Here is a 20702-nt window from a genome sequence, read left to right on the forward strand (position 1 = left end):
TGATATAGTATTTGATTAAAATTCCATGATCTGATGTGGCTATGAGAATCACACGATTTAGTTATACTTAGTCTTAGGTTATTAGATGCAGACATTCCCTTGTATATGGCATGCTGATTGTGACTGAAATGGTCAATCTGGTTGGAATTAGGTGCTTGAATCATCTTCCTGAAGCTGTTGGTGACAGTCCTGCTCACTTTGACCTCTCATTGGCAAGGGCACAACCTTCTAAGGGGCATCTCTCAGGAGACTGGCTGGTTCTTCAATTGCAAGAGCTCATTTCTCTTGCTTATCAGGTGCTGAACATATTAAACAGCCATCTTAAACTTGTACTTCAATTTGTTGAATTAACTGACTTAGATTGTTGATACCTGATCTTGAGTTGTAGATAAGCACCATCCAGTTAGAGAAAATGCGGCCAATTGGTGTTACACTTCTGTGTACAATTATGGACAAGGTACTTCACCTTACCTAAACATCACTTGTTTTTTATTACTAGAACCACAAACTAGATTATGTTTACCATGCAATTTATATATTTAACCTTCAATTACTTTCTCAATTTTGGTTTCTATATTTATCAATGGCAAATGTACGCTTGCCTTACCTGAAGAAGCTGGTGAATAATCGGAGAAAACTTGATGGTGAATTCCATGAAGAACTTCAATTCATGTTGAATTCATTATATTCAAGCTTTTCTTAGTGGAGATTTCTATTCATAATTCAAGGAAATGATATTCCATCATTGCTAGCTTATTTGCAATACTGTAATAAGGTCACTGCATGACTAATAGATTTGATAAATTAATTATTTTAAACCTTGGCCTGGATGAAGTATAAGAGAAAAATCAGACACATGTGATTGAATATAATATTTAGGGCTTGTTTACTTTGAAGAAATGATTTTTTTCTTCTTTTTTTTGGTGGATTAAACGTTAGATATGATAAATTATACTCCACTAAATATATCTCGTGCATACTTTGATGTACTAACTAGAAAGAGATGGATAATTCATGTCCCATTTTATTAGATGAGATACATATTAATCATTTAGTCACTCAAATCCAAAATACTCACGGGCTATGGTTTATCCACCCATTTAATATAAAAAAAAGTAACATTGGACAATTTCTTGTCTTGCAATCCTCCCATATTCAATAAAGTGACGAGGCCCTAAAAACTGAAGGTTTTGATAGAATAGAATCATTGTTGTTTATGATATATAATTGTACGAGTAAATTCTTATATATTTATATGTGGTTAGTTTGCAGCAATTCCGGATCCTGAGCTCCCCGATCACCTCCTTGTGGAACAGTATCAGGTTTGCTACCATAGTTGCTGAACTTATCAGTCATGCAAATTTTATTGCATAATTAGCTATTTGACACTTGTTTTATAGTGTCTACTGAGAAGCTATTTATGCCTAATTGCAACATATTTATCAGAGTCCTTAATTGTAACTTGAATTTACTTGGTTCTAGGCCCAACTGGTGTCAGCTGTCCGAAGTGCTTTGGACTCGTTATCAGGCCCAATTTTACTGGAAGCAGGCCTGCAGTTAGCCACTAAGGTATAGAAGGCATGCAGATATTTGATCAAAGTAAATTTTCAATTATGAATTCAGATGGTCTGATATCATGGGTTTTCCAGATGCTAACAAGTGGAATCATTAGCCGGGATCAAGTTGCAGTCAAGAGAATATTTTCATTGATTTCACGCCCATTGGATGACTTCAATGATCTTTTTTATCCATCATACGCCGAATGGGTCTCATGCAAGGTTCAATTGCCTTTGAACATGTCATATAGCTTTGTCAAGTTATTCATTCTTTGGTGCTAGATTGATAGTTCATCAGTACTGATAGCAAATGTGGGGGGGGGGGGGGGGGGGAATGCTGGAGCCTTTCTGAGATGCTTAATTTTGTCTTGGTAATTACAGATTAAAGTAAGGCTTCTCACGGTCTATGCATCTCTCAAATGCTACATGTTTGCGTCCTTAAGGGGACAAGGTGATGAAATTCCCGATGAGTATCTAGCTCTGTTGCCACTGTTTGCTAAGAGTTCAAACACTCTGGGAACATATTGGCTTTCTTTTTTAAAGGACTACAGCGTTGTTCATTTCCAATTACGTTTGGATAATGTGAGCTTGAACTTCTTCTCTCAGTTGAGCTACCTACTTCAACTAATATTATCACTGAGAGTAAACTAAACTATTATTTCCTTGATTGTTTGAAATACAGTGGGAGCCATTTCTTGATGGAATTCAATCATCAGTTGTTTCAGCTGAGTTGCACCCATGTCTAGAAGAAGCTTGGCCTGTAATTCTACAAGCACTGGTGCTGGATGCAGTTCCTGCAAATTCGGATTTGATTGAATCTCCTCCAACAGACAGAACAGAAAATATTCCTACTTCTGGACACAGCATGGTGGAGTTGCAGATTGATGATTTCAACTTCCTTTGGGGTTTTTTACTGCTGGTTCTGTTTCAGGAGCAAGATGTTACACCCATTGAGCATATTATACCAGTTTGTCGTATAAAATCCAATTTCAGCAGTAAAATCTTAGCTGATGACTCCAGTTCTTCAAGTTTGAAGAATATTTTCTTCTCAGTCTTTCAATTTATGTCCACCAAAAGTTTCTTCAGTTCTGGATATCTCAGTTTGGATGCTTGCACTGAATTACTGCAGGTATGCATGCGTTCGATTTCCATCTTTTACCAAGGGAAAGGCAACAGAATGATTTGGGTGTGCGATGTGTGATAGTGCCATTGAATGACAGTCTCTTTTTTCTATACATTTATATCACTCTGGTATTGGACATCATGCTCTGCATATTACAGACATTTACATACAGTCAATTTAAGCTTTTTGATATTCCATATGCTGTTAGTTCTTGTCCCAATATTATCCCAAGCTTATATTTCAAGTAGATAAAACTGTTCAATATTATGTGGCTCCCCTCAAGATTATGGAATTCATGGTCTTTCAAATCATGCAAGCTAGGAAGTCACTTTAAGGATTACTCTCCAGTTACCAAAGAATGAACCTAATTATTTTCCTCTAGATAATAATAGAAAAAAATTATAATTAGTTATATGATGTTTGTGTTAAGGAAATGAGCTGATGAAAGATAAAGATAGTGACTTGAGTTCAAGTATATGATTTTAGGAATATAATTTTCTGTCACCACTTTTAGCATACCTGCCTACGTATGCCAGATTCTTTTCCATTCTGCACGTGTTTCTCCTGCAAAGATTTGGGCATTGGGAAGACTTTCTTACTGTATTGGAGCCTAGCCTTTTTAGTTTGTTCTGTTAAATTACCCAGAGACTGCTAGAACATCATTGTGCCAATGGCTTAAAAAAATGGATGTGAACCTTTGTGGCTCTTAAACTCACACTTTACACACTGCATGCAGGTATTCTCTTATCTAGTTTTCGGGGAAGATAGATGGGATTGTCTTGCAGTCTTTTTCCTGTCGCAGGTAATGATTTTGGTTTATCTTTTTCTATTCTTTTCTTTTGTAACTCATCCAGTTTGGTAGATGAAGCTAACCATATAAAAACAAATAAATGAACTCTGTTCAAATTAACCACCTAGTTAAATGGCTGATTATTGTGCAAATAAAATTTGTTCTCTTTTATTTGGTAAACTCAATATAGTTGGTCTATTTATAAAGGAAGGAATAGGAGGATTTTTAAAAAAAAGTTGGAGTGATCTACTGATGTTTTGGAGCAGTGTAATTTTGTTAGCTTTCTTCGTTTCATATTGGATTCCTCACCCCCTTTGTAGTTGTATTTTTCTTAATAAATTACTCCCTCCGCCCCATATAAGTGTGCACTCTTTTCCATTTTGGGACGTCCCACAAGTGTGCACTTTCCTTTTTTGGACTCCTTCTTTCACTAATAAAAGCGGGCCCCTTCTTCTACTAACAACACACTCACCTAACATTTATTAAAACTCATGCCGCCAACAATCATGCACACTCTTATGGAACGGAGGGAGTAGTTTTTTTTGTTTCCTATCAAAATAGAGGAACTATTATTTTTTTTATCAGTATGTAAGGACAAGATATCTGAGTAAACTTATTCACAAATACATGTATGCATGAGTCAATAGAAACCAAGTTTGTTTAGTGGTTTATAACTGTTAAAAGCTTGAAAAGTCTGTGTGCTTCATTATAGGGGAGTTTCAATGGACATGATTGTCATGGCACTCATTTCTTGGCTGGCCTTGCAGGTTATTCAGAACTGTCCTAACGATTTCCTTTTAGTGGAGAGTTTCACATATTTGGCAACAGAAATATGTCTAACTTCTCTCTTCAAAGACTTAGTAAGGTAACAATATATGTTATATGTTTTCAAGAATTCCAAGAATAATGGGTGAAATAATGATGTTGGTTTTATCAGTTGCAATGGGAATGGGAGTTCTCAGAAACTGTCAGACTGGGAAAAGAATATTACTGTTTCACTTAGTGCTGCTTCAACTCTATTGGAACGCTCTGAAGCTAAGGTAGGATACATTCGTGATGGTGAATGAGTGCCGAAATTTTAGTCCTGAATGCCAGAAGCATTGATGCATTTTATCATGCTTGTGTCACTTATTATTAGTTTGCAAATTCGTGCAGATGCAGCTAAAGTTATTGTTGCCCTTTCTCCTTATTGGTTACAAGTGCATCGGAGAAGCATCAACTGAGATGGCCCTTTCAAGAATAAACTACTTTAGCCAGACTATTAATTCTTCATTGAAAAGACTCGGCAAGTACCTCATGAATTTGATTCCTGATAAGGGATGCTATTAAAAGTTTATTGTTTTCTTACCTGTGATACTGGACTTCTTAATGGCTTTTTCTTTCCCTCACTGACCAACACTGTAGGTCTGTTCATGAAATCATGAATTTCCTAGTTTCCTTACACCCGCCAATCTGTTTTTCTTAGCTGATACTTTATTTGAAAAAATCTGGATAAGCACTTGTGTCCCAAATGGGAACTCCACTCAACTCCTTTTTCAAACTTTAAGAGTTCGAGTTGTAATTAGGTAATCTTACTCCCATTCCATTTCTGAGTCACATGTGATTATGAAATGAATTCTTGAATCTCTCTCTGTCTCATAATCATCATAAACATGACTTGGGAGTTTCAAGGTGATTGTTCAAGGCTGAACTTGCCTTTTTTATATCTTTTAGTTTATTTTCTTCCATCTGGCTTCTTCAGAGGCTACAGTGGAACCTGCTTCTTCTTTAGGTGAGGTATTACTGGCTTGCAATCTGACCATCTAGAAGTCAATCTTCACTAGTGAATTAACATCCTCCAGATGGGAAAGTTAAAGTTGTTTCCTTCATTGAGGAAGGGAGCTTTACATGTGTATAACTTTTCAATTGACTCGCTAAATAAAACAAATAAAAGAACAGCATTACTCTTAAATGCTGCTGTAGTATCTCGGGAGCTGTAACCCTGTAGAAGATGCACTTAGTAATTAGACATAAGCTATAATAGAAGGATAATGGCATAGTAATATAGGTTATAAATTTTTGACTAACAAGAAAATAACTCCACTCACATTTAAAGTGGGATCCTTACGCCACTAATAACTCCACTCACATTTTATTAAAACCTGTGCCATCCACAATGTGGAAATTTTTTTGTTGACGGAGGGAGTAAGTTGCATCATGAGTGAACTTTCCGAACTGGGAAGCTGGCCGTGTTAATGGAATGAGGGGGGAGAAGGACCTAGCTGTTTCTCATATATAATTAAATAAACTGTTTTCCGAGGTTTGATATTGAGTAACATCTAGTTCTATCTTAATATCTGCATCCTGCAAAACTATGATGTTGTTCTGGATATGCTAAGTTTCCTTTGAGTTTAGCATAATTATGAATCAGGATGATGGTTTCTTTCCTCGCAGGAAAATCCGAACTTGAGTCTGATGGCATTACACACTTTGTATCAATAACCAGAGCTTGTGTGGATGCAACGGTTATTCTGACTAATAATTGCGTCCAAGCAATTCATCAACTAGAAGAGAAGAGGTCCAATCTGCGCAAGGTGCTGCTGTTGAAGCTTGCCTATTCAGTCGAACAGCTTTTTACTTATGCTGCTCTAGTTTATACTTTCGAAGGTCCTGGAGAGAGGCAAGAAATGAATCCCGTCTTTTATAGGGTTTTGCATCATAGTATTCAGTGTACACGAGCTGTGCTTACTGATCCTGACATACAGGTTACCATTTCGTAAATATCTTCATATTGATACATTCACATACAAACTATTGACTGAGAGTCAACATGCAGATTCAAGCAGTTGGCTTGCAAGTTGTGAAAGTCATGCTACAAAAACGAATCGGTGCAGAATCTGATCCTTTCTTAATTTTCTACCTTGGGGAGCTTGTTGGCGATATGTTCGTCATTCTACACAACATTTTAGAGGTGGGAGTTTTCCTATAATAATTTAATACTCTCTCCGTCCCATTACAAATGTCCCACTTTCCATAATGGGATGTCCCATTACAAATGTCTCATTCCTTTTTTGGCAATACATTATCTCTCTATACCTAATATTTAAATAATTTTCACCAATCCACTTTATCTACTTTCTACACATTTCTTAATTTCCGTGCCCAAAATTAATGGGACGTTTGTAATGGGATGGAGGGAGTACTTATTATTATTATTATAGAGTAGTAAAGTATTGAAACATGAGAAGAATAGTATATTATGTTTGTGTCTATAATACAAGAATCATTATTGTTATTGTTATTTCATCATGCTGGTTTCACATTCTGATTGGCCTACCATGTGATTTTTTGGTTGCAGAACCCTATTAACAGAGAAGCAGTTGCTATTGCTGGGGAGTGTCTCAAATTTCTAATGCTTCTTCAGACATTATCAAAAGAATGCAATTATGAGAAATGCCTAATACATCTTCTTCTGGAATCTGTTCTGATGATATTTGTGACCTCTGATGGTTCTCTTTCTCAGGTAATGCTAATGTTTTATCCGTTCACATTGTTTCTAATCTCGCCTGCTCTAATCATCAACTTCAATTTCAGGAGGCTAATGATTTACAAAACATAGCTGTTAAGCTTGTTTCGCAACTTGCTCAAACTCCTAGTTCAGCAGCTTCTGTCAAGGATATTCTTTTGGCAATGCCTGCTACGCGAAGACAGCAGCTTCAGGTTTTTTTATTTTGCTCGCTTGGAATTTGACAGTCCTTAGGGTCAAATACTTTTCATTGAGCATATTCCTTTCTGTATCAACTCCATGCTCTCAAGTTGAAGTAATAATTATTCTAAACCAAAGTGATGTTCCTGCTTTTCTTGGTTTCTTTCGCATCATGAAAATTTTGTCATGTATTATCCATTTTTTTTTGTTAATTTTCTATTCGAGGGATTAGAAATCTAGATTTTATCTCTGATTTCAGTTCCTGCTTCCAGGATATAATCCGTGCTTCTGTTGTCCAAGATAAGAACCCACAGCCCATGACATCCACTGGACCGCCCTTAGTGATAAAGTTACCTTCACAGACTGAGCAAATCGTAATCAAGAATTCTGTTCCATTAGCAGCCCCACCAGAGGATTCTAATAACAGTAGTGTCGAAGACGAAGATGAGGAGGATGATTGGGATACTTTCCAGTCTTTTCCAGCTTCAGGCAATGAAACTGCTCCAGCTCCAGAAAGTCCCCCATCCGTCTCAGGCAATAACAGCGGAGAAAGCAGCGATGACCAAGGGCCCTCTGCTTCTATGTCTCTTAGCATTAAAGAGAGTTCTAACGTTGAAAATCATGAGTTTGATGAAGCTGCAAGTACGTCTTATATAGCCGATGGTAACAATCAGATGGAAGATGGCCAGAGACCTGAAGATGGTTCCAGTGAACATCAGCAGTCCGCTGAGGTGTTTCCAGATATAGATGAAGAGCTGCCCAATATTCAGTCCGATCAAATTGAGGATGAACGTACTGAACCTTCGGTTAAGGAATCGAACAATGAAGATAATCAAACTGTTTTGGATGTTCAACGCACATATAGCACAGACTCATATAGCAATGCATCTGATGAACATTGTGTTGGGACTTCTCACACTTTAGAGCAAGGTAATCAGCCTACAGAGTTATCAGCAGAGCATGCTGAGCCATCTAATGAGCATCGTCCTGAAGAGACCAGTAACATTGACCGAATCATCTCGGTGGTCTCAACCAATGATTCTGAAGTAGAGGGCTCTACTTCAGGGCATCATGAGAGAATTGAGTAATCTATACGTTCAGTCCAGTTTGCCTCCTACTGATGATTCAGAAAATGGCAGGGGAGTAATTTTACCTAGTAGGCCATGGGAGTTGCATGATGATTGTTGTAATACAGCTGCATTACATATCCTGTTTTTTGTTGGAGGGACTACTACTACTAGCCCTCATGCCCTTTTTCTGGTTTATTCATCTGTACTAGCATTGTAGGATATACTTTTTCGTCAAGATAGATAAACCAAGCGCAGAGGTATTTATAGTGTTGAAACCGCATTGGATATTTTTTTTCTTTGTTTGCAGTGATTGATTGTGGCCCTCTTTTGTGTTTGCTAGGCTGAGTTTATACCTAATAGCGAAATCTCTGTTTTACTCAAATCAAGCCTTAAGATTTTCAAAACTTCAGATGCGCAAATTACGAATTCCATTTGAAGCTGCATTCCATTGAATCAAGTACGATGTTCATTTTTAAAACAACATTTACAGTATTGCAAACAAATGCTAGTTTCTACTTATCTCAGCACAGCAGAAAACTCTGTCAACAGATAATCGCAGTGATACTGATTTTTCAGCAATCTTACAGTTGAATTCAATAAGAGAAGATAAAATTGCCTCAGCTACTAGAAATGAATGCAAAGTCTAAATGTTCAACTGGGAAAAATGTTCCAATACTATGACTTATAGAAGGCCCTCTGGGAAATATATTAATACCGAGCAAGAAGAAGAAAAAAAATGATTGTACATGAGAAGAAATCAGCAAAATTTCACTCATCAAACTCGTGCATGTGGTCTAATAGGTAGTTGGCCGCAAGCTCTTCATTCCTGTTGCACGCGAAGAATACATCCAATACCAATGCACGATCGAAACCCATTGCCTCGAGCTACAGCCAACAAACCCGCATATCAATAGAAGTTAAGGACTTGATTGACTGTGATCGACTATATCAGTCATAATAACGAGAGTTGAGATGCTAATCAGAAACATGAGGGAAGACATGTGAAGGCCTTGACTGAGTGGTGAGATTATAAATCACCACTGAGACTAAAAAAGAAATCCAAACAAAATCAGCTATAGGGAAGAGGGAAGAACTTACACGTTCAATTGCTTCACCCTCTTCCGGCGTAACAGCGACGGCCTGTGGCATTGCTTCAGCAAGTTGCCCTAATATGTTCCTACAGACATTGCAAAACTCGGCAGTCAAAACGTATTTCGAGAGGGAGATTAAAGAGACAGCAGAATATGATAGTGAATATACAACTTCTCACCCTTCCCCCTCCTCAACAGGTTCATTCATTAGCTGCAGAAAGTCAGCCTGATGTTCTTGAATCAACCGAACCAGCTGAGGGTTTTGCTTTCCCAGCTCTTGAAGCATAGGCTACATACAAAGAATGAAACAATCTCAAAAAAATGCATTGACACCTAAAAATTGCAGAAACTAACTAAATAGTCAAAAAAGTACCTGCAAGATTTGGGGATTGGCTTGGACTACAGCTCGCAGGGCTTGAAACTGAGAAGGCGGGGGAGAGAGATTAATTACACGGAGTCTATACAAACAAACATGGCAACTAATAGAAAACAATGTTTCGAACCTGTTGACTATTGCGAAGAAATTCCAAGCTGCCAGCACCTGCATTTAAGCCCATTGTTGGGAGACCCTGGCCCAGAGAAACAATTAATGTTGTCCTCTGATTTTTTTTTTTAATAAATGTTTAGTTAAGATGTATCTCTACCTGTGGGAAAAGATCTAAAGGATTAGCATTTGGTCCACCGGAAGGTACAGCTGGCTGTGTATCATCGATTGAAGTGGCCACAGGCTGCGCGCCAGCAGGAGGTTGAGCATCAGGAGCAACTTCTGCTTGCTCTGGAATACCCTGAGATTGGATTATTGGATTATCACAATGACTCCATTAAATGAGTACGTGAGGAAAGAGTTAGCTGTATACAATAACTAAAAGTTATTTTCCCACTTTTTTAATAATAAGTTTTCAACTCCAAGTCAATGGAAGTGCAACAAAAGATCAAATCATAATTTAGTAGAGAAATCCAAGATTTTCATAAAGAGACTCACAGAGTAGAGGTATTCAACAGCTCGCTCCGGATTATTATATGCAGCGCGTAATGCATGGACAACAGTATCCCGGTCCCAGCTTCCTCCACCCATATCTAGGATCTGCTGAACAATAGCCTCCAAGTTAGTTCCTGCTACAAGATTTGATGCCGCTTGATCATAGATGTCTATTGAGCTGATTGAAAAAAACAAGCATCTCTTAAATATTAAGGGCAATCAAAACAGCCTGAAAAGTTAACATCGCATGTAATGAACGGATCAAATGTACTCACAAAGCAGGGTTAGGAGCAGGAGCAGCTGCTGGAGCAGATTCAGGATCTGATTGTTGACTACAAATACAAGAAAATAAATTATAAGAGAATAAATTAATCATGTAGCCAAAACTAAGGGACTAAGATCAACTCACGGTGCAATAGTAGATGGATGTGTTGAAGCAGCTGCAATTGGTTGCACAGCTGGAGTGCCACTTGCAGGTTGCACCTAAAGAAATAAATAGAAATATCAACCAAAAGCAATCAAATATATATTAGAACAAAAAAAATATACGTATATAATGTACATACATAAATTCGAGTTCAAATTCTCCAAGTTTTCAGCAAAAATAGTAAAATGCTCGAATTTAAAAGCCATATATGCACAACTTCATGCATTTTAGCTCCTTTTTTTTGTAATCATTCATGAACAAAATCATTGGCAAATATGCTTCTCTCTCGCAGAAGCCAATACTGAAGCATCCCTATCTCAACAATATTACTCCCTCCGTCCCCTATATTGTTGAGTGTATTGATTGTAAATAAGTGTAAGTTATAAGGGTAAAATTGTCAAAATTACGTATGAGGTAGTGTCCAAAAATAGAAAGTGCATATATTTGGGGGACGTACCAAAAAGGAAATAAATGCATAATTTTAAGGGACGGAGGGCATATTAAAAATGTACAAAATGAAGTCCTGGAATAATGCTGCATGCTTAGCAAGCTTAAAAGTAGACAGACAAATAACCCATCAGGCCTAGTCCAAATCATAAGTTAATGAAATATTTGTAAGAACATAGTATTGAAGTTGGGGAAATGGCCAAATGCCCCTAATTTTACTTAAGGTAAGGACAACCATTGAAAGTTACAAAAAAAAAAAAAAAAAAAAAAAAAAAAAAAAAAACTACTTAGTGTGTGTGTGTGTGGGCCTAGCGGTAAGTGGTTAATGCCTAAGGCCTGAGGTCCTGGGTTCGAGTCCACCGTGGTGCAGTTTTTAAATTATTTATTTACTAATGTATATTTAAGTTTAAATACAAGTTTAATGTTGACCAACGCTCACATCGTGCTCTTCTCAAAGTGTCTTTTGACTAATTTATAAATAATTTTGCTTGTTAGTTTTGTATTTGACATTATAGAGCATGTATTGAAGATGTTAGAGCACAAGTTACTGAATTTGAGAAATAAAACTAACAAACTAATATTGAAGGCATGTATAATAATTTATGCAATATCAATACCTTATCAGTTTATTTGTACCTTGGAGTAGATAGTAGGGGCATATCTACCCTTACTAATCAAGTACTAAAATCACTAAATCAGCATTTGAAACACGTAAACATCTTAGCATATGTGAGCAACTAACACATAAAAAAGAAAACAGCAACATATCTCAAACAAGAGAGAGAGAGATAGAGAGAGATTTTAGCTCACCGTACTCAATGGTGCAGCAGATGCAGATCCACTCGGTGAACTCTTCTTCTATAAATTCCCACATACACAATCAGAAATATAATCAAATATGCTGGGGCTACAATACTTTTCATTAGTGCTAGGTAAGCTTATTTAAGTAATATGTTGGCTCATAGAGGGATAAAGCTTTCCTTGGGGTATTAATTACAATTTCAGGTATTCCCTCCCATGTTCCTTTAGTGTGAGTTGCATCTTAATTCTTTATCATATTTTGCAAATCACCCCTGATATATAAAAAGCTCTCTCACTCAAAATAAAATGAGAAGTAATTGCGGGAGGAATCTTCTCCAGGATAATAAATTACCTTAGTCAGCATAATCACAACAAAACTTCCCTCAGCAACTTCGTTATGCTCTAGTGTACTTTCATCCTTAAGAACTTTCCCTTGATAGATAAGCATCTGCTGAGCAGCTGGGTAGACACCAGAACCCTGAACTGTTTCAATGTTCTTCTTTACATCTGCCACCTGCAAATAATGAGATAACTTGAACTACTATTTTTTTTCAATTAAAAAGAATAAACAATGATGGGTATAGGATCTTATTGATTGTCCCACTACTTCTTTGTAAAAAAGAAACAAAATTTTTATTAAGAAAAAAGCACCAATATAAATGAAGATGAGACGTCTAGTCAAGGAATATTCACAAATTCATGGCCGCTGGATCAAGTTCCCAATTGATTATAAGAATTTTTTTTTATTTGGAAGAGTTAAAATCCTCCTATGATCCAGGTTGAGTGACATGGAGCACTATAGAACTTGAAAGGGAGTCATACATATTTATTTATTAATTAACTAATTTATTATGGGAATAATGATAGTCATAGACTCACAGGGTACCCATAACCACTTCAAGGAGCAGTTATTTTCGGAAAATAGAAATTAGCCTGTCCTAGTGAACATCCAAAACACAATTGTGTGTTGAATCAGGAAAGGGAAAAATAACTGAAATTACATACGTTGAACACCTTATTTAATTTTTAGAAACTTAGAGCAGAAGAGACCTTGTACTAAGTGGGAGTGAATACTAAAGAGAAGGCTTCTGGCAATTGATTTGCATTGATGGGAATTTTTTTTGAGTAAACTAGTATCAAGCAAGATCCAACCAACAAGGTTTCCACATAAACGAAGCAGTTTATAGTGATTCAAGTGCACAAACCATCTACAAACAAGGAGTAGGAGTATACATCTGCCATATGTAGCTTTAGTAACTATAGAAATTAGTCTGAAAGGTAACAGTATATGCTAGTTGTAGAGAATGGAACAGTGTAACCCTACGCCATAACTAGTGAGTAAAAGCTAAAAATTGCACTGATCCCCCCATCTCCCATATCGCCTAATATCCATTGGTTATATAACAACTGCACTAGAAAACTCTGCTTCTAAGTGCATGCACAAGCACAATAAAGATAAAGACCTGCTCTAATTTGAGTAACTAAAAGACCCAGAGCAAACAGCGACAGCTTCGTCCTCATCCATTATTAAACGTTCACATTAATCCGTTCATTTAAAGAGTAAGAAATTCAAATTCATCTGAAAATATCTACTAGTATTATTCTTGACATGTGAATTTGAGCAACTACAAGCGTCAAAGATCGATGGAAATTTGGTGAAATAATCTTCTCCAACAAGTGCAAAATTTCATACATTTACTGCACATAGTTAATGCTCTAAGAATTCAAAATCTCATCAATTGGTCAAAATTCACAGCTGAACCAATTCCCACCTCGCCACTAAGTACCCGGGGGAAATGTAATCGCCTTTTTATAGAGCCAAGACAAAAGAAGCACACACAAAAACACATTACTACTGATACTTCAATTACGATAACATTTCAATAAAACAAATCCCAATCAACAAACTGAAAAATGATGAGCATTCGAAAACCCTAGTCACTCTCCAGCCACATAGAACACCAACTAATTGGAAATCCAACACATTTCGCGCACATGTAAACAATTAGGCATCCCACACACGCACATATCGAGCGAAAGGGGAAAGGATATTCATACGGCGTCGTTAGGTTTCACTTCGATCTCGAACTGCGATCCTTTGAGAGTCTTCACGAAAATCTTCATCGTTTCGCTTCTCTGCCTCCACGTCCGTACGCGCGTCGGAAAATGCGCCTCCGATCTCCGGTGGTCGGCGGCGAAGTACGAGCTTATCGATACAATGAAAAAATACCAAAAAAAAAAGGACACTTAAATCACACAGATAAATGCAAACTGTTGCCTTTCGCGCCGTTTATATAGGTGAAAGTTGGCGATTAGGTAGAGCATCCGCATTGGGCTTACATGATAGCCTGCATAATTTTTTTAATTTTAATTTTTTTTTTATTTTTTTTTTCATTTAAATTTAATTGCATAAATTTAAATCACACAATTTACTTCAAATTTAAATTGCATTAATTTTGAAATCTTAAAATTACATAAAACTTAATAAAATAAAAACAAATCCTACAAATAACTATTTCGGCCCTAGAGGTCCGAAACGTGCTCAAACATGCTCCATCAAATCGAGGCAGTCAAAGCTGCCTTCAAAATTCAAAAATTGAATTTTCTATTTTTTTTTTAATGACGCGTGTGAAACACGCGCCTTTCATTAATGGGCAAATGGGCTACACATTAGAACGTGTAGCCCTCGTGTAGGCAACGACTGCATCGGCTTACACGATATCGGCCTTACACGAATAGGCCGCATCGTGTAAGCGATGCGGATGTTCTAACAGCATGTTACTGACCGGCATACTTGTATCCAATTATGAATACACTCAAAAAAAAAATTTACTACTACTATCTTTTTTTTTAAAGGAAATTACTACTATCTATATCCTTCAAACATCTTCCTTTTTTATCTTAATTAGTTCGTTACCAAAATATTTTTCTAATTTATTTTTTAAAATAATTATATTAAAAAGTATTTTCACAATCTTAATTTTTTGTATGATTTATTTTTCACTCGTAAAATACATAAATAACTTTTATTAAAACTCGTGTTACCTTCTCCTAAGTAGCTATTTGAAGGAAGTAATAGACATTGGTGACATTTTAGATTTTTTTCTCTTTTTCAATTTTGTCTAGAATTTGGCACCAAAATAAATAGAGATCGAAATCATATATAGAATCTCCAAATCTATGTAGATTTGGTTAGGGCTGTAATCAAATCGAGCCGAACCAAATAACAATGTGTTCAAGTTTGATTTGTTTACTATCAAGTCGAATACCGAATTTTGTTTATTGAATATTGTGAGGCAGGGCTCACAAGTTTAATTGATTATATACGAACTTTCTAAATTTATATTTATATTTAAAATATTGATTTTTTTTTGGAAAAAAATATTTCATTCATAATAATAAATATATCAATTATTTTCTTATAATAAACAAAGTTAACTAGAGATTTAATACAATCATTATTAATTTTAGTAGATAAATACTCCATCCGTCCACAAAAAATAGTTCATTTTTGTCATTTTGGATGTCCACAAAAATTAGTCTCTTTCCATTTTTTGAAACTTTCTATCACATGGTTGGTCTCATTCTCCACTCACAATACAAATTTTCTTTTAAATGAAATTTTATTAAAAACGAAGAAAAGGAAAACTACACCCTTGAAAGCACAAAGCAGACTAAGGGCCGAGCCTCATTAAAACCTCCCAGAGAAGAAGGAAAAATAGTACTCGTCTAAAAATCAAAAGCATCAGAAACATGTGAAAACTTCGGGAGCTCTGTTCTTACCATCGCCCCCAAGTAATCCCGGCATTTTATGTGCTATGCAGAAACTGAATAAAAATATAAAAACTACTACTTTTAAGTGACAACTCACAATACTTTTCGTGAGTTGGTCATTCTCCACTCACAATACAATTGATTATCATTATAAACACTACTTTTTAGTGAGCTTCTTTCTCCACTCACAATACAATAATTATTTTTATTAAAACTCGTTTCGTCCACATTTAGGACTATTTTTGGTTGATGGAGGGAGTATAAGTTATACCTACTAATAATTTATCAAGTTATATCACATAACTAACTTGTTCACGAGCTGAATATAATCAAGCACAAGTTTGATTTGTTTATTTATCGAACTTCTCTAAACAAGCTTTTTTCAAGTCTAACTTCGAATAATTTGCGAGCAGCTTTGTTTGTTTAGAGCTCTAGCTTTGGTACATGTTTTGCATTAATGTGTGTGGCTATAAGAATCATTAGATTACATAATCTTTTAAGAAAATATTATAACATAAAATTTTGTTGTTTATTTTTACTATCGAGTATTTCAAATTTAATCTAAAAACTAGCACGTTGATGTTCGGTACAATATTAATTACACTTATATATATATATATATATATATATATATGTACTTGTGTGTGTGTGATTTAATCTAATATGAATTGACATTATAATATGTGTTAATAGGGGAATCTACCCACATCTATAATATGTCTTGCAAAATTACTCACTTTGAAAGTCAAAGACCGAAAAGCAAGTTTGATGGTGATGGGTTGCTTGGTTTTTTGTGTAAAAGTTGATGATGATGGAAATTGTGTAAGAGTTGTGTAAGAAAACAGTTAAAATTGGTACAAAATGTGAGAAAATGTCACCTCACGTCACTTTCATGCATTATAAGATTAAATAGATTTGCAAATTTATAATAAATTAGGGGACGTTTGTATGTTACAAACATTGATAAGAAGGCCAAAAAAATCACAAATATGTCAATTCTTAAGAATTTTTTTTTTTTGAAACCAGTGAACCATGTATCCGCCAGTAATTCGTAGCCGGCCGCAGTAGCCGCTGAAGTTTGTTACTGGCGGCTACTATTCAGCGGCTACTATTTACTGGCGGATACTTGTGTTATTCGCTGCAAAAAAATATTTTTTTTCATAATTAACATGATTGTGAATTTTTATCCTTCGTGATTTTTTATTGTTACATATGTACCGTTATTTTTAGATTTTTATTTAATTTTACAAGGGGAAATATGAGAGATAGTGAAATATTTACAGTACAAGAAGTACACATGGATGGGAAATATGAGAGATAGTGAATCTGCCAAAATTTGGATTATAGTGGGGGTAATAACACTCACTTTATGCATGATTTGACTACACATAAAATAATAGACTTGCACATAAAATAATAAGAAATTATATACCAATTATTTTGAAATTCATATATTCGGAAATGAAATAATATTCTATAGCCAAAAAGTAAAGTATCCGTCATTAAATTATTTTCTTTATCAGTAGCCGCTAATAAAACATATATGGCGGCTACTGGGTCTTTTGTACGATTTTCTGGCGGATACTGGGTCTGTGAGGCAGAAAATATTATTTTATGTCAAAATATGTATAATTGTTAATTTTTCAGCTTGTTATGAATGTTTAAATATAACATACGCATTACTCTTTTGTATTTGTTGCTTTTTTTTTGTTAATTTTATAGTAAAAAATTAAAAGTACATACTGAGAAGGTGACTCTTCAAAAATTTTGGTTGTAGTGGGGCATTAATGCTAATTTTATGCATGTGTGAGGTGACATGCAATAATAGATTGAAGCCGTATTGAATGAACACTACACTTCACGTGAAACGTTTGTAAGGAATCAAGTTTAGTCCTTATAAGGCTGCATTTGTGAATGACCAAAACACAAATTGAAATACTCACCTTGAATTTCAGAAATTCAGGCATACTCTAAAGATTTGAGTGGTTTTGTGCGAGAGCAGGCAATTTGTGTTGAATTTCAGCCCGAAAAGGTGATTCTCCTGTATTGTTTGTATAAATTATAGTTTGCATGTTTAATCGTATGTTGTTTTTAACGTTGAGAGCATGTTTTACATTATTTTAATGAATTTCTTTATTATCTGACATTTAAAAGCTTTTTAGAGAAATATTAAACCTGTTTCTAATATAATTGAATGTTTTGAACAAAAAAACTAAACTATCCGCCAGAATTTCATTAGCCGCCGACAATAGCCGCCGACCCCACAAGGTCAGCGGCTACTGGTGACGGATAACAATATTCTGGCGGATACTTTATTTTTCGAGCTTATTGTGATGTTTTAAACTTTTTAAGCGTATTTTAATACTATATTTTATGTGGTTTTATAGATGGAATTCGTGAGATACATATATGTGAGATACAACGGAGTCGTCGATGGTATACACTATGTTGGCGGGGCTACGGAGGTCCTTCCCCTCTTGAATGTGGTGATGGTGCGGCTGCTTCTCAAAAATTCTACCCTAATTTAACATAAAAAGTTACCCTAATGGGCCCTACCCAAGATTTCGACCTTATCAAATCTTCAATGTGGTCAAAGAAACCCACAAAAGCCGTGCCAAAAGTATTCCAATACCCGTGAATTACACTTTTCTGCAAAGCCTATAGATTCCCATACTAGAGTTGCCGGTTCAATTGTCCAATCACAATTGAATTAGCTTTAGCTCTTCAAAATTGAAAAAAATACAACAACCATTAATATGAACTCTAATAAATAAAATTTATATATATTGTGATATAAAAACCAGTTATAAATGACATGGTACTATTATCCGCCAGTAAAAAGTATCCGCTAGTAGTAGCCGCTTAGGGTTTCTTTCACGCGGCTAATTCTAGCGGATACGAATTACTGGCGGATACGTATTTGGTAGGCTCTCTAATATTTTACTGCTTCATAATATATGATTATATATGTTTTTTATCCAACATTTTCTATTATTTTATGTGTTAGGCTACATTAATTCATGTTAAATAAAATAAAATCAAAAATTCGAGACTTATTACACCACTATGATCCAAATTTGTCTAAATACAAGCCTATTATGTATTTCTACTTCATAGAATATATTTTAAAAAAAGAATACAAAATTAAGGTAAGTTTGTGTATAATAAAAACGTAATAGGAGGATGTAAAAAATTGTACTTTAAGTATATTTGGAAACAAAAAAAAATTTTGAACCTAATGTATACATTATCCGCCAGTAAACAGTAGCCGCTAGCAATAGCCGCCAGTATAAAAAACCCGGCGGCTATTTCTAGCGGCTATTTTTTACTGGCGGATAATGTATACATTAGGTTTAGAATTTTTTTTTGTTTCCAAATATACTTAAAGTACAATTTTTTACATCCTCGTATTACTGTTTTATTATACACAAACTTACCTTCATTATTTTCAAACTTAGGGCATTATACGTCAATCATCTTACAATAATTGCACATTTATCTGGTTTTGTGCATTTTTAACTACCTATCTTACACATTTTCTTACACAATTGTACTTGTGTAAGAAAAGTGTAAGAACTTTTACAAAAAACCAAGCAATCCATCACCATCAAGTGTACTTTTCGGTTTTGACTTTTAAAGTGGGTAGTTTTGTAAGATGTTTTATTGAAGTGGGTAGATTTAATTCCAACCCTTATAATATTTAGTATTGGGTGTTTTGAAATTTGACTATCATTTTGATCTTCTTCTGAAATTAAATTTTGAGGTTACCTCGACTACGTACTTTTGAAATAGCTACATAGAATTGGTCATGTGTGAATACCGGTCATGGTAAAAATAATCAAGCATGAGATAATGATTATCCTTGATTTTTATTGATTATCATAATATAAGAGACAATTAATGGAAATTGGCATGCTTAAATTTGAACGGTAATGTTGGATTAGTTGGACATAATGACATTCTTGGAATTAAGACTGTTATTTACATTTTCACCTATAAGAACCTATGCTTCCAAAATATGTTTACCGAAGCTTTTTTCAGAGACATGCGCTTAGCTTTTGAACTATTTTTTGTACACCCTTTCTTTTTCTTATATTTCTTTTGTTGCTTCCATATTACCTACTTACAGAAATGAAACAGGGCTGGGAATTGGGTACCCTACCCGAAAAAATCGGGTACCCGATCCCGATTAAGATGGGAAATCGATACCCGATCCCGAACCCGAAAAAAAAATCGGGTACCCTAATACCCGACTCGGGTACCCGAGTCGGGTATTCGGGTACCCTAATTACCCGGTCAAAATTACATGTTTCAGGTCAAACTGTGTAAAATCGGGTATTTCGGGTATTAGGGTACCCGGTTTTCCTTAATCGGGTATTAGGGTACCCTAATACCCGAAAATACCCGATTTTTTTTAAAAAAAATTCAAAAATCTGTATTAATAAATAATATATAACATCAAATCAAAATTGAAAATTGAAAATTTTGTAGGTAGGGTTATAGTTCAGTAGTTCACTCCTTTGATTTGAAAATTGAAATTAAGGAATTAAAATTTAATTAAATAATTTAATATATATTTAATAAAAATCGGGTATTTCGGGTATACCCAATACCCGATACCCGATTTTTCCCCACCCTAAATACCCGATCCCGAACCCGGTCCCTAATTTTTCGGGTATTGGGTACCCGATACCCGATTTTTTCGGGTCAGGTATTCGGGTACCTTATACCCGAACCCTATCTTCCCACCCCTAGAAATGAGAAATAATCATGAATCGACATCTAATTACCTTAAAAAATTTACATTAAATAAATCATAACATCGAAAAATAATTAAACTTCACCGATTAGTAAGATAATATCAAAATTACAAAATAGTGAGAATGCAATTTCAAATTAATTGCAGCACTAATTAGGTAAACAAGTGTATCTGGCAAAGGAAAAAATCTGCAATCTTGC

The 20702-nt window shown here is 35.2% G+C and overlaps 2 protein-coding genes across 2 annotated transcripts in view; one reads left to right on the forward strand and one right to left on the reverse strand.

Moving 5' to 3' along the window:
• LOC131001528 (protein SWEETIE) overlaps positions 1-8499 on the forward strand; it is a 33262-nt gene extending 24763 nt beyond the window's left edge. Inside the window, exons 33-48 of the mRNA XM_057927930.1 lie at positions 152-296; positions 389-457; positions 1266-1322; positions 1483-1569; positions 1650-1778; positions 1938-2138; positions 2239-2685; positions 3416-3481; positions 4237-4334; positions 4407-4509; positions 4625-4754; positions 5903-6213; positions 6285-6419; positions 6807-6971; positions 7043-7168; positions 7427-8499. Of these exons, the coding sequence (XP_057783913.1) occupies positions 152-296; positions 389-457; positions 1266-1322; positions 1483-1569; positions 1650-1778; positions 1938-2138; positions 2239-2685; positions 3416-3481; positions 4237-4334; positions 4407-4509; positions 4625-4754; positions 5903-6213; positions 6285-6419; positions 6807-6971; positions 7043-7168; positions 7427-8242 (3085 nt within the window). The 3' untranslated portion in view covers positions 8243-8499. The remainder of the gene's footprint in view (positions 1-151; positions 297-388; positions 458-1265; positions 1323-1482; positions 1570-1649; positions 1779-1937; positions 2139-2238; positions 2686-3415; positions 3482-4236; positions 4335-4406; positions 4510-4624; positions 4755-5902; positions 6214-6284; positions 6420-6806; positions 6972-7042; positions 7169-7426) is intronic.
• A 265-nt stretch (positions 8500-8764) lies between these two features.
• LOC131001617 (ubiquitin receptor RAD23d-like) lies at positions 8765-14279 on the reverse strand. The gene is made up of 12 exons (XM_057928145.1): positions 14028-14279; positions 12322-12483; positions 11979-12026; positions 10704-10777; positions 10570-10626; positions 10298-10472; positions 9960-10100; positions 9819-9884; positions 9689-9736; positions 9495-9604; positions 9323-9401; positions 8765-9109 (listed from the first exon to the last, which is right to left on the reverse strand). The coding sequence occupies exons 1-12, from the start codon at positions 14091-14093 to the stop codon at positions 8993-8995; spliced, it is 1143 nt and encodes a 380-aa protein (XP_057784128.1). The 5' UTR covers positions 14094-14279; the 3' UTR covers positions 8765-8992.
• Between the last annotated feature and the right edge of the window lie 6423 nt (positions 14280-20702).

This window comes from Salvia miltiorrhiza, chromosome 8 (genome assembly GCF_028751815.1).
Source record: "Salvia miltiorrhiza cultivar Shanhuang (shh) chromosome 8, IMPLAD_Smil_shh, whole genome shotgun sequence".
Lineage (NCBI taxonomy): Eukaryota > Viridiplantae > Streptophyta > Magnoliopsida > Lamiales > Lamiaceae > Salvia > Salvia miltiorrhiza.

Excerpts from the sequence above, each read along its gene's own strand:
- LOC131001617 (XM_057928145.1), bottom strand. The coding sequence starts at position 14,093 with ATGAAGATTTTCGTGAAGACTCTCAAAGGATCGCAGTTCGAGATCGAA. Across the intron at positions 10,778-11,978 it reads CTGCTGCACCATTGAGTACG|GTGCAACCTGCAAGTGGCAC; the intron begins GTGAGCTAAAAT and ends TTATTTCTTTAG. Across the intron at positions 9,402-9,494 it reads CCTGTTGAGGAGGGGGAAGG|GAACATATTAGGGCAACTTG; the intron begins GTGAGAAGTTGT and ends CAATGTCTGTAG.